We start from the raw sequence: 13083 nt of genomic DNA on the forward strand, positions 1-13083 counted from the left end.
TGCCAAGTCACTGCTGAGTATCTGCCCCCTGGTGGTCATTGCATGTCATAGCTACTGGTCGAATGGTCGGATGGTCACTTAGGCTTTTACATATATAGATGGGACCATCATCGTACATGCGTTCCATCATTGACCTAAATGTTGTTATGTGGTGCATGACAGTCCAAGATATGCATAAGAAAAAACTAGTTAACTCTTCTTGAAGAATCCCACAAAGACTTCATAACATCTTTTTATCTTATACAACTACTAGAGGCCCGATGCACAAAATTCTTGCACTCGGGGGCGGGGGGGGCACGGCGTTACTCAGCCTGGCCTGCACCCTCTCACAGTCCAGGAGCCCTTGGGGGATATCTGACTGATGGCCATCAGTTGGACATCCTTAGCTCTTCCACGGAGGTGGGAGAGGCTTCTACCACCACCGCTGCGCTTGCCAGTCGTGATCCCAGCTTCTAGCTGAGCACAACTTCCCCTGTGGGAGTGCACTGACCACCAGGGAGCAGCTTCTACATTGAGCGTCAGCCCTCTGGTGGTCAGTGCTCGTCATAGTGACCAGTCGTTCCGCCGTTTGGTCGACTTGCATATTAGCCTTTTATTATATAGGATATTAGGAAAGAATTCCTGACAAACAATAGGCCAATAAATGCTTGTTGAAGGAACAAATCATCGTCAGGGACAGCTGAGTGTTTTTCAGGATGAACTGGAATTTCCCAGGTGTTGGAGGAGAAGAACATAGATGAAGAAAGCAGTGTGTGCAAAGGCATGGAGATGCTAAAGGCATGGTGTGCTAGGAAACTGCTCTAATTGCAAAGGAGGAGGAGTGAAGAAGTTTGAAAGATAGGCCAGAGCCAAAATGTCAAAGTCTTTGTATGCCATAGACAGGTAGATGCTTTATAATTAAGTTAAAATAAATGGGTGAGAGTGGAAAACTGCTAATTCTGGAAAAGCTCGGAGTAAACAGGAAGTCACAGAAAAGGTTGCAGCACTAATATTGTCAGACAGGTTCCAATTGACTTTTGTCGTATAAGTACAGTTGTAAATTGGGTTTGCACTAAGTCAATATTAAACTCAAATCTGAGGCCTTTACCTATGAAATGAAAGCTAAATAGTTTCTCCTTACATACTTACTTTCAGTCTTGACAACAGCCCTACAAAGAAGGTAATGGCATCTCCTTTTACCATTAGATAAACTAAAGTTTAAAGTGCTTGCCCACAGCAACACAGTTAAGCAATGGCAAAGCAAGGATGCGAAGCCAGGTCTACTTAGCTGCCATATTCTCACTCTTTTCTGCTGTACCTCCTAAGTAAATTAGGTATGACTTAGTTTTTCAGCAGCATGGCCAATAATAATAATTGCCAATAAAAACAATTGTTGCCTGGCCAGTGTGGCTCAGTGGTTGAGCATTGACCTATGAACCGGGAGGTCACAACTCGATTCCTAGTCAGGGCACATGACCAGGTTGTGGGCTCAATCCCCTGTAGGGGGCATGCAGGAGGCAGCTGATCAATGATTGTCTCTCATCATTGATGTTTCTATCTCTTTCTCCCTCTCTCTTCCTCTCTGAAATCAATTTTTAAAAATTGACAATAATAATAATTAAGTTTAGTGTCTGAACTAAGATAAAGGTAAAACTAAGTTTCTAGTAGATGTTATAAGACCATTACAAATCAAGTCACATAAACAGACTTCTTGAATAAGCAATGCAAGACACATGTCACGTTCTTGCCCACTATGGACACTGAACTGGAGTTGTGTGAATTATCCATATGATTTTGGTTTTAAAAAATCCAAACCTTGCCCTGGCTGGTTTGGCTCAGTGGATAGAGCATCGGCCTGCGGACTGAAGGGTCCCAGGTTCGATTCCGGTCAAGGGCATGTACCTGGGTTGCGGGCACATCCCCAGTAGGGGGCGTGCAGGAGGCAGCTGATCGATGTCTCTCTCTCATCGATGTTTCTAACTCTCTATTCCTCTCTCTCTTCCTCTCTGTAAAAAATCAATAAAATATATTAAAAAAAAAAAATCCAAACCTTTTCCTTTAGTTATCCTGCCTTGGGACTCTCTGGGGGAACTGACTATACACCCTCAGGATCCTCACCTCAGTCCCATCACCTTTAATCACCTTCCATGTCAGCTTCTCCCCTTTCTCCAGGGGAAGACTATGGCTTCAGAAATCACCTAGAAGGGTTTGTGAGATGATGATTGTTTTCAAAGGATCATCACTAAAGGATAGGGAAAAACAGCATGTTTTTTATGTTCTAAATGACAATTTATTTCTCCCAAGAAAATAGCTACTCAGTTCAGGTTTACATCTATAACTTAGCTTAATTAATTACTTAACCTGCTGTGTTTCAAAAGTGACTGAGGCACACTGGAATCACAGGATTTAATTAAGAAAGTATTGCCTGCCCCAGCCCTGACCCCTTCTGACCTCTCTTCATCCACATCTACACTGATATCCTTTTCACACACCCCACCCTTAGCCCAGTTACTCCTCATCACCACCTGGCCCTCTCCAGTTTTGCTTCCTCTGCTTCCATCTTGCTGGGCACCAACCAGAATGTGGCATTTATGTGCCCTTGATTTCTGGCTCCCCATCAGCTGCCGACTGGGGTTCCTCTCAAGGTGCTCACTGGAGCAATTATTCTGCTTATTCCCTACCTCTCCTCCAAGTATAGCTAGCAAGACAGCATGGATGGACCTGGAGAGTATTAAGCTAAGCAAGTCAGAGAAAGACAAGTATCACATGATCTCACTCATATGTGGAATCTAATGAACAAAATAAGCGGATGAACAAAAATAGAACCAGAGACATAGAAGCATGAACAGTCTGTCGAAACTCAGAGGTAAGGCAGGGAGGGTGGGTGGAAATAGATTAACCAATGAACTTGTATGCATATATGCATAACCTATAGACACAGACAACAGGGTGATGGGGGCCTGGGGGAGTGGGGAGGGGTGGAATGGAAACGGGCTGGAAGAGGTCAATGGGGTAAAAGGGGGGACTTGTGTAATACTTTCAACAATAAAGATTAAAAAATAAAATAAAATGTGATGTCTTAAAAAAAAAACAACATTGATGTATTTTCCATTCCCCGAGGATCAACTCATGAAATAAGGCTGGCTTACTTCTGGTTTTCCACTGACTGGCACAGGGGAATTTTCAGATCCTACTGAGGGGTGGGGGAACTAAGTGAGAGTGGTAACTGAGTAGAGGGGGAACTAAGTGAGAGTGGTAACTGAGTGAGAGGGGGAACTAAGTGAGAGTGGTAACTGAGTGAGAGGGGGAACTAAGAAGTGAGAGTGGTAACTGAGTGAGAGGGGGAACTAAGTGAGAGTGGTGGAGGTCACTTGTGTGACTGGGGATGGGCTGGGAAACACCTGCTTGCCTCCTGGTTTCAAGTTACCACTCGTGAAAGAAAACTGCCAGCACTGCTTCTGAGCATGTTGGCTCAAAGTTGTTCTCCAGCAGAAAGGGGAGGCCTCTGCAGGACTAGAACACTGCGTAGATCAATGCTGAGCAGTGGACAGGTCAGGGCCAAAAGATGCTTCCTAGTGGAGCGGGGCAGCAGAGCGGAGGTCACTTGAAGCCAGGCAGTGTTCGCCTACTGGTTGGCCTGCAGGTTGGAGATGGGTGGATCTGGAGATGGGTGGAACTGCACATGACCATCTTCATTGCTGGAAATACCAACTTATTCATAAACCAGAATAGTTAAAACGGAAAAATCTGAACTTCAGAAACTAATCCCAGGATTCAATTTTTGTTCAGAAAAAAAAAAAAAGGAAAGTGTGTATGACTAAGCCCCAGGACCAAGATTATATAAAATGAAGGCAAAAAAATTAAGAAGAACACAGGTAGGAAAGGAAATAATCGTGGAAATCTATACAAACAAAGCTTAGAATTCTAAAATTATTAGAAGGAAAAGTCCCTGAGGATGAGTTTCAATCCCCCAAAAGCCACTGACACCGTAAGGAACCCAGAGAGAAATTTGAGGCACAAAGATAAAACAGAACATGAACGGGTATACATTAATATGGTTCTGATATTTGAAACTGGAATTGTGATTCTAGGAACCAAGGAAAATTTTTTCAAGTATTTCTGGGGAAAAGGTAACTTGTTCAGGTTTGTTTGTGTTTTTTTAAGTTAAGAAATTCATTTTTTTTGCCTGGCTTGTGTGGCTTGGTGGTTGAGTGTCGACCTATGAGTGTCACGGTTCGATTCCTGGTCAGGGCACATGTCTGGGTTGCAGGTTCAATCCCCAGTAGGGGGCATGCAGGAGGCAGCAGATCAATGATTCTCACTCATTATCATTATTTCTATCTCTCTCTCTCCCTTCCTCTCTCTGCAATCAATAAAAACATATTTTTTTAAAAAAAATTCATTTTTGAATTCCTAAGTAAATGTAGGTCATTCTCAAGAATCCTTGAAATGATGAAATGGAGAATGACATTAATTTGTGACTCCCTGCAGTTCTTTCAGCAGGAACACAATTGTGTGGTTGATTCAGTAGCTCAGATTGTTGATTACATGTGGAATATGAGTCAGCAGCTTTGGGAACAAGATTGGCAACAGGTGGAAAATCCACAAGACTGGCATGTGGCCATTAAGCGCGCGCGCTCTCTCTCTCTCTCTCTTTTTCTCTCTCTCTCTCTCCCCCATTTCTGAAAAGATTTTGTAAGCTGCCCTGATTCCTGTTCTGAGCACTCACCTGTTATTCAGCTCCTGGTGTGATGAGGAGGAGGCATTTTTCAGTCTGTGGCAGGATGCTCAGCTGGAGGTATGATGGAGCCCACTACAGAGCCCACTACAGTCATACTCAGGGAAGGAAGCTTAATAGAAATGAAGTTGCTTCTGCCATCATTGTCATTGGCAAAACAATTAGACCATGACTTAGGCGAGAGAAAACATGCAGCAGCAAAAAGGAAGAAAAGAAGTACGTTCAGGGTCTTTCTTAAGGAAGAGAACACATTTTCATAAACTTGGTGAAAATGTGAGTAAAGCAACAAAATAGTAGAAGCACTTTTTTTCTGTTCATGGCGGCATCTGACAGAAATAAAATGCACAGTACCTGAGTTTTCGTCATCTTAAGGTTGTCTAGGTTGGATACCTCAAAAGATTAAAGCTGTTCTTGAAAGACACTCCAGACAACCTTGCAAGAGAGCTTGAAAAGATGGGAGAGGAGATAGAGATAAGAAGCAGGGAGAACAAGCAGCTTGGGGTGGGAGGAGGGTCAGAAAGAATAGGTAAGGGAGTTTAATAGTCATAACAAAGCTCAAAGGGACTCAAGTTCTGGAAGTCAAGCCAGAGGGTGAGCAAGAAAGTCTATATTGTGGTCAGAGAAGGTCAGTAGAGAGGACTTTAAAGAGGCCAGGGTGGGGGAGAGAAATGGGTGGTCAAAAAGAGGTCAGATGGGGCCAGAAGTTGAGGCTAGCATCTGATTCCTGGTTATAACTTGAGCTCTGCAAACATGCTGAAAATCCCTGAGCTATGAGAGAGCACTGTGTAACAAGGTACAATCTAATTTGAGATCATTCTCCCAGCCAGTGTGGCTCAACGGTTGAGCGTCGACCTATGAACCAGGAGGAGTCATGGTTCCATTCCCAGTCAGGGCACATGCTCAGGTTGGGGGCTCCATTCCCAGTAGAGGGTGTGCAGGAAGCAGCCGATCAGTGATTCTCTCTCATCATTGATGCTTCTATCCCTTTTTCCCTCTCCCTTCCTCTCTGAAATCAACAAAAATATATTTAAAAAATAATAATTTGAGATCATTAAATTAATAATTGTGATCATGTCAGGGAAGAAAACTCTGGGTAGTAATAGATAACCAAGATAAGAGGGGGGAAATGTGAAGAGTTCATTAGAATGTTCTTTAATGATGTTCACATTAGACAGTAGAGAAGCTGCATGTTGAAGAAGAAATAGCAAAGAAGTCTGAAAACAGAAGCCACATTTTGACACTACTAACTGTATGGCCTGAGAAAAAGCACTTAGATTTTTGTGGGGAGGAGTATGCTATTATTCTTTCATTTGCAAGAAGAGAACAATAATAATAATTGTAAGTGCCTCAAAGAATTGTGAGGGCTAACTAGGTAATATGCATTAAAAGGTTTTGCAAAATTGATCTTTTAAATTAAATATAATAGTTGAGATAAGAACAAACAAATTAAACATCTTGTGCAGAAAATACAAATAGTTAGAATAATTATTTTCATTTAGTAAATGCCTATTGTGTGCTAGGAACAAGCTAGATGCTTTGAAAACATTCTCATTCAATATTCAAAAATCTCCCTGAAACTTGAGTTTTATTATCCCAATTACATCGCTAAGACTTGGAGAGGTTTGGTAAATTGCCCAAGATCTTTCCTTAAAAAGATCTCATCACGGGTGAACTAAGTAACCAAGTAATACTTTGTGCCAGTTTACAACTATAAATTGTAAAACTCTATTTAACCTCCAGAAACAATAGAAAAATAACTTGAATGGGCAATATTCTTGCATTTCACACATTAAAATGGAGAAGCCTTGACTGGAGTTAGGGGCTATGCGTAGACTTTAAATCTAATCTGTCCCAGTAATCCAAAGCCGTAACTTTGGCAACCTTTCTATGAAAAAAAAAAATTCCTTTTCTTGAGGAGATCTTACTTTACAAGTATAAAATGCACTCACTGATTAGTAAACTGAGTCAATTCTATTGCTCTTTGGTGGTCTTTTAAAAATAAATAAACGAGATCTTGTTTACTTACCCAAAGAAGCCGTGTCCAACTCATTGGAATATCACTGTCGCAAAACACAATCCAGGTCCCTTAATCCTGTTTCTTTTGATCTCAAAAGGTGGTAACATTCAGTCCAGAGCTCACTCATCTGTAAATTGCATCACATTATCTCCAAGTTATTTAAGAAGCAAGCTCCGTTTGGTTTCTGGCATTTTAACCTGTTAAAGGCAAGGAGAGGGTTTGCCACATCGTTCCAAAGGTCTCCCACTAACCACAGCCTTCAGAGGAAGCAAAATGATCGAACACATTGGGAATCGGTACATTGAGAACAGGCCGGTGTATTCTGCAAATGCCTTTAAGGAAGAACATAAGAAGAAACAGAGATATCACAAGACGTTTCTGGATCATCTCAAAGTGTGCTGTAGGTAAGATATTTTTAAAGATACTGGCATTAGAAATAAAGGAAACGCTTTCTCCTTAATTTTCAAACTTTCATTCTCTCCTTTCTGGCTCTAGCCCAGAGCTTTCAGAGTCTTCTTATCTTTGGTTTCCAAACTTCCCTGCCAGAGCTGGAAAGGTCGACTCTGAAATGAACACCGCCTCACCTCTCAACACAGTCTTTCCATATCAGAGGACTAATAGATGAGGACAGAGGGACATTCTCAAGTGAAATGTAGGACAATTCAAACGGAGGATGACAAATAAGCTCTATTACGGCTAAAGAAAAGCAGCATTTTTCTTCTTAAAAATCCTTTGGTGGTGGCCCAGGGGTAGCTGATATGGGCAAGGAGGTGACTGTTCGTGGGAAAGTTAGTGAAAGTACTAGTTTCTTCTTTAATATATTATCGTCTTTACCAATGTTCCACCTATAATGAGGTACTGAACTTAAAATTTGGTTTTAACTGACCTGTGGCTTTCCACTTTTTCAGCTGTTCCACACAAAAGGCCAAGAGAATTGCCCTCTCTTTACTCCCCATAGCATCTTGGTTACCAGCATACCGGATAAAGGAATGGCTACTCAGTGACATTGTTTCTGGAGTCAGCACAGGGCTAGTGTGTGTACTGCAAGGTAAATTTTTTTTGAGATGTAATTCATCTATCACAAAATCCATTCTTTTAATGTGTTTAATTCAGTGTTTCTTGGTATATTCACAAGGTCATGCAACCACCATATCTAATTCTAGAATATTTTCTCCATCACCCCAAAAATCTCTTACTCATTAGCAGTCACTTCCCATTCCCCCCTCCATCCATCCCCTTTGCAACAACTTTCTGTCTGTATGAATTTGCCTGTTCTGGGCATTTCCTATAAATAGATTCTTCTGTATCTGGTTTCTTTCACTTCACATAATGTTCTCAAGATTCATCCATGTTTCAGCATGTACGGGCATTTCATTCCTTTTAGTGGATGAATAATATTCTATTGTATGGGAAAACCACATTTTGTTTATGCACTCATGTGTTGATGGACATTTGGGTTGTTTTTGTTTCTACTTTGTGGCTATCAGGAATGATCACTGTGTACAAGTTTTTATAGAAACAATTCTCTTGGGCGTATAACTGCTGTGTCATATGGTAAAACACTAGCAATATATGAGGGTTCAAATTTCTTCATATCCTTGTGAACACTGGTTATTGTCTGCCTTTTTTATTTTAACTGTCCTAATGAGTATAAAATGGTATCTTAGTCCAGCCGGTGTAGCTCAGTGGTTGAGCATTGACCTATGAACCAGGAGGTTACGGTTCAATTCCCAGTTAGGCACATGCCCAGGTTGCGGCCTAGATCCCTAGTAGGGGGCGTGAAGGAGGCAGCCAATCAATGATTCTCTCTCATCATTGATGCTTCTATCTCTCTCTCCCTTCCCCTTCCTCCTGAAATCAATAAAAATATATTTTTAAATTAAATGGTATCTCATTGTGGTTTTGATTTGTATTTACTAAGTGACTAACAGTGGTTGAACATCTTTTCACATGCTTATTGGAGACTTGTATGTATATCTTTTGTGAGATATCTATTTAAATCTTTTGCACATTTTAGAATTAGGTTGTCTTTTTTATTGTTGAATTACAAGGGTCATTTGTATATTCTAGATATTAAGCCCTTATTCAAGATATGATTTGCAGATAATTTCTCCCATTTTATTGGTTGTCATTTCATTTTCTTTGAAGCACACACTTAAAATTTTTGATGAAGCCCATTTTATGTTTTTAATTTGATTGCTTATGCTGCCGGTGTCATTTCTAAGAAACCATTGCCTAATCCAAGATCACAAAGGTTTACAATTAGGGTTTTTCCTGAGTTTTATAGTTTTAGCTCTTATACTTACATCTTTGATACATTTGAGTTAGTAAAGTAACTTATATTTAGGGTCCACATTTAAATATTTAAAGAATCTAATGAGAACTTCTGTGATTCCCCTTGCATGAAATGTAAACCCTGATGTTTGTGTATTTACAGGTTTAGCATATGCTCTACTGGTCAACATCCCTCCAAGCTATGGATTATATGCAGCCTTTTTCCCAATCATAACCTACTTTTTCTTGGGCACTTCTAGACACATAGCTGTGGGTAAGTGAATTTCTGGGCTAATTAATGCTCCACTGCCTTCCCTTTATGAATTTTATTAGCCACACACTATCCATATCAAATTGTGCATAATTCAGAAGAAGAATCAGTTTCTTGTAAAAATTAGGACTGAAAGACAATCGTGCTTTAGGGAGACATTCACAATTCACCACAATTCACCCTCTGTTAATTAGGTCCGTTTCCAGTTCTGAGCATCATGGTGGGAGCAACAGTTATGAGACTAAGCCCAATGGACAATTCAGATGCTATGGATTCTTATAATAGCTCAATGAGTAATAACTCGTCACCAGGTGACTATAAGGTGATGGTGGCCGCCACAGTCACAGTTCTTTCTGGAATCGTCCAGGTGAGCACTTTCTCATATAAGCTACCCTCCCAATCTGCTTGTCCTGACCTGTACACGTTTTTCTGATTTTCCTCCTTCTTGCCACCCCTCCCCACTTTTCCATTTGATTTGTAGCCCTCCTTCCATAGCCTATAGGAAATAATTTTAAAAGGGCCACTCACCACAAACAGAGTGGAGAGGCAGATCCACATTGCAAAGATGTGTGAACGTGGGTCCAGAGAGAAAGAAAAGTGGGAACAGGAAGGGGTGAAGAGTGAAATGCTGAATTCAATGAAATATAGTCACTAAACATAACTACATGCAATCAATAGTGAAACTGGGAGCTTTGGAACTTTTTTCTTTATGATTCTTCAGGGACTATAATCTAGTTGGAAGGGTTTGTGGTTTCAGACTTTGAATTGGGAAAAGCTGAAGAGGTTAATGGTGGGGCCTAAAGCCTCTCTCCCAAGTAAAAATGTCATGGACTCCTTAAGATGTTGCCTAAGTTTGTGAATAGTGATATCATTGGTTACAACCTTTTTTTAAAGAAAGAGTCAATGTATACAAACACATAAGTGGTGTGTCCTATTGACAAACAGCTTGGTCAGGTCTTTCTAAGACATTTCTGAACCTAGTGCCTCTGTGTGTCCACAGTTCTGGCTCCACTCCAGGGACATGAATGGAAAGGCAGGCCAAGTATCCAAGGGAAGGAAAATCCATCCATTCACCTGATTGCAAAATACTGGTGCTTTGGGGCAATTTACCATTTTTGCCCCCAGTTAAAACCGAGCAATTCATATGTCCAATACACAGTTATGTAATTCCTACAAAAGTCAAGCAACTTGTTTGAGGGAATATGAATGGATGCTCATCTATGCATACTACAGCAGCTAGAATGTGTGAATTAAAGTTACATAAGAAAATTGATGAAGGCTGATGCTAGATAAGATTCTGCTATGAAAGGATTATAGGTGTATCTTCTAAAGATACTGCACCTTGCCGTAGCTGGTTTGGCTCTGTGGATATAGCGTCAGCCTGCGGACTGAAGGATCCCAGGTTCAATTCTGGTCAAGGGCACGTGCCTGGGTTGTGGGCTCTATCCCCAGTGTGGGGCATGCAGGAGGCACCTGATCAATGATTCTCTCTCATCATTAATGTTTCTATCTCTCTCTCCCTCTCCCTTCCTCTCTGAAATCAATATAGATAGATAGATAGATAGATAGATAGATAGATAGATAGATAGATAGATAGATAGATAGATACTGCACCTTTAAAAAGGGGGGTAGATAAGCCTGTTACTTTTGGAGTGAACTAGACTTGCATGCTATTTGAACAGCATGTAACATTCCACCTTGGGGTGTGGGGTGGGGAAAGGGGAGGTGTTCCAGGAGTCAGGGACTCATGCTACTTTAAGGCTTATAAGTACAGGCTGAACCTTTACATTTTGATCATTTCAGCCGCTGATCCCTCAGGTTGCTGAGGTGTACTCCTGATCTGCACTAACAAAGGCCTTTGCCCTTCTCCTTCCAGTTGCTCCTGGGGGTTCTGCAGGTTGGATTCATGGTGATATATCTATCTGAATCCCTCATCAGTGGCTTCACCACAGCTGCTGCTGTTCACGTTCTGGTTTCCCAACTCAAATTTATGCTACAATTGAGTGTCCCATCACACACTGATCCTTTTTCACTTTTCAAAGTAAGTATTACTTTTGCTTAAAAAACGTTTAAATACATGTAATTCACTGTCATGTTTCTGGAAGAGCTTCGCTTTAATGCCATGGGTCTTGCCTACAACATCCAAGAAACAAATGGGTTGTGAAATTTATTCACATTAAGAAAAAGCTAGTGACAATGAGAACAACATTGAAAACTAACCACACCTACTGTACAGCTAATGGGAACAACAGAAATAAAGTGCCACTTCTCTTGTATTTGACTGTTAAGTATTATTAAAAAGAAAAAATCTACACACATTATTAGAAGCTTTCATATTTTGTCCCAAATTTTTAAAAATTTCTCAAAATCTTATTTCGAAAGAAATGTGCTAATTGAGTGAAAATGCTTCCCCATTTCTAAAAAGCAGGTCTCATTCTTTTAGAGTTGAAGTTCTTCTTACTCTTTTATGCTTCTCTGTTTATAAAGCAAAAGGAAATTGGCCAATATGTAACTAGGACAGTGGTTCTTCCTCCTACAGAGGAAGTACTATAGAACAGTATTCTTTTTCGTTTTTTAATTTTTTCCCGTCACCATTTATTCCCTTATACCCTCTTCAACCTCCACCACGTCCCTCCCTCCCATAATCACTGCACTGTTGTTAGTGTCCATGAGTTCCTCCTCTTTTTTTTCTTCTTTTTTTGCTCAATCCCTCCACCCACCTTCATCCTCCCCTACCTCCATTCACAGGTGTCTACCTGCTATCTATCTATGAGTCTGTTTCTATTTTGCTTGGTAGTTCAATTTGTTCATTAGATTCCACATATGAGTGAAATCCTATGGTACTTGTCTTTGTCTGACTGGCTTATTTCACTTAGTATAAAGATCTCCAGGTCCATTCAAAGGGTTGAAAAGGGTAAAATTTTCTTTCTTTTTAGGGCAAAGTAGTATACCATTGTGTAAATGTACCATATCTGTTCTATCCATTCATCTACTGATGGACAATTGGGCTGCTTCCAAATCTTGGCTATCCTATATAATAAAGAGCTAATATGCTAATTAGACCAGTGGGTGGAGCGTGGGGCCAGCAAGCCTGCGCTGCCAGACCAGCCATGGTGGTCCCAGCACCACCCCTTCCACAGAGGCGGCAGGAGAGGTGGTGGCATGGGCCTGGTCCTGATGCTGCGCCTTCTGCAGAGGCGGCCACAGGGGAGCGGGCCTAAACTACAGTCGGACATCCCCCGAGGACTCCTGGGCTGCCAGAAGGATTTCTGACTGCCAGTTTAGGCCTGATGCCCCAGGGAGCTGGCTGGTGGACATCCCCCGAGGTGTCCCAGACTGCAAGAGGACGCAGGCCGGGATGAGGGACCCTCTGTGCACAAATTTTCATGTACCGGGCCTCTAGTTGTAAATAATGCTACAATGAACATAGGGGTGCATTTACCCTTTCAAATTAGTGTTTTGGGTTTCTTTGGATAAATTCCAGAAGTAGAATTCCTGGTCATAAGGCAGTTTCATTTTTTTTAAGTAGTTTCATAGTATTTTCCACAGTGACTACACCAATCTGCATTCCCACCAACAGTGCACAAGGATTCTCTTTATTCCACAACCTCACCAGTATTTGTTTGTTGATTTATTGATGCTAGCCATTCTATTCTGACATGTGTGAGGTGATATCTAATTGGTTTTTATTTGCATTTCTCTGATGATTAGTGATGTTGAGCATCTTTTCATATGTCTATTGGCCATCTGTGTGTCCTCTTTTGAGAAGTTTCTATTAATGTCTTTGGCCCATTTTTTAATTGG

General features: G+C 41.1%; 1 protein-coding gene across 1 annotated transcript in view; it reads left to right on the top strand.

Moving 5' to 3' along the window:
* Positions 1-7007: 7007 nt before the first annotated feature.
* Positions 7008-13083, top strand: part of SLC26A3 (solute carrier family 26 member 3) — a gene marked incomplete at its 5' end in the record, with an annotated part of 32336 nt that continues 26260 nt past the window's right edge. Inside the window, 5 exons of the mRNA XM_080665065.1 lie at positions 7008-7138; positions 7643-7782; positions 9172-9282; positions 9474-9646; positions 11156-11320. Of these exons, the coding sequence (XP_080521191.1) occupies positions 7008-7138; positions 7643-7782; positions 9172-9282; positions 9474-9646; positions 11156-11320 (720 nt within the window). The remainder of the gene's footprint in view (positions 7139-7642; positions 7783-9171; positions 9283-9473; positions 9647-11155; positions 11321-13083) is intronic.

This window comes from Plecotus auritus, assembly GCF_963455305.1.
Source record: "Plecotus auritus genome assembly, chromosome: 4".
Taxonomy (NCBI): Eukaryota; Metazoa; Chordata; class Mammalia; order Chiroptera; family Vespertilionidae; genus Plecotus; species Plecotus auritus.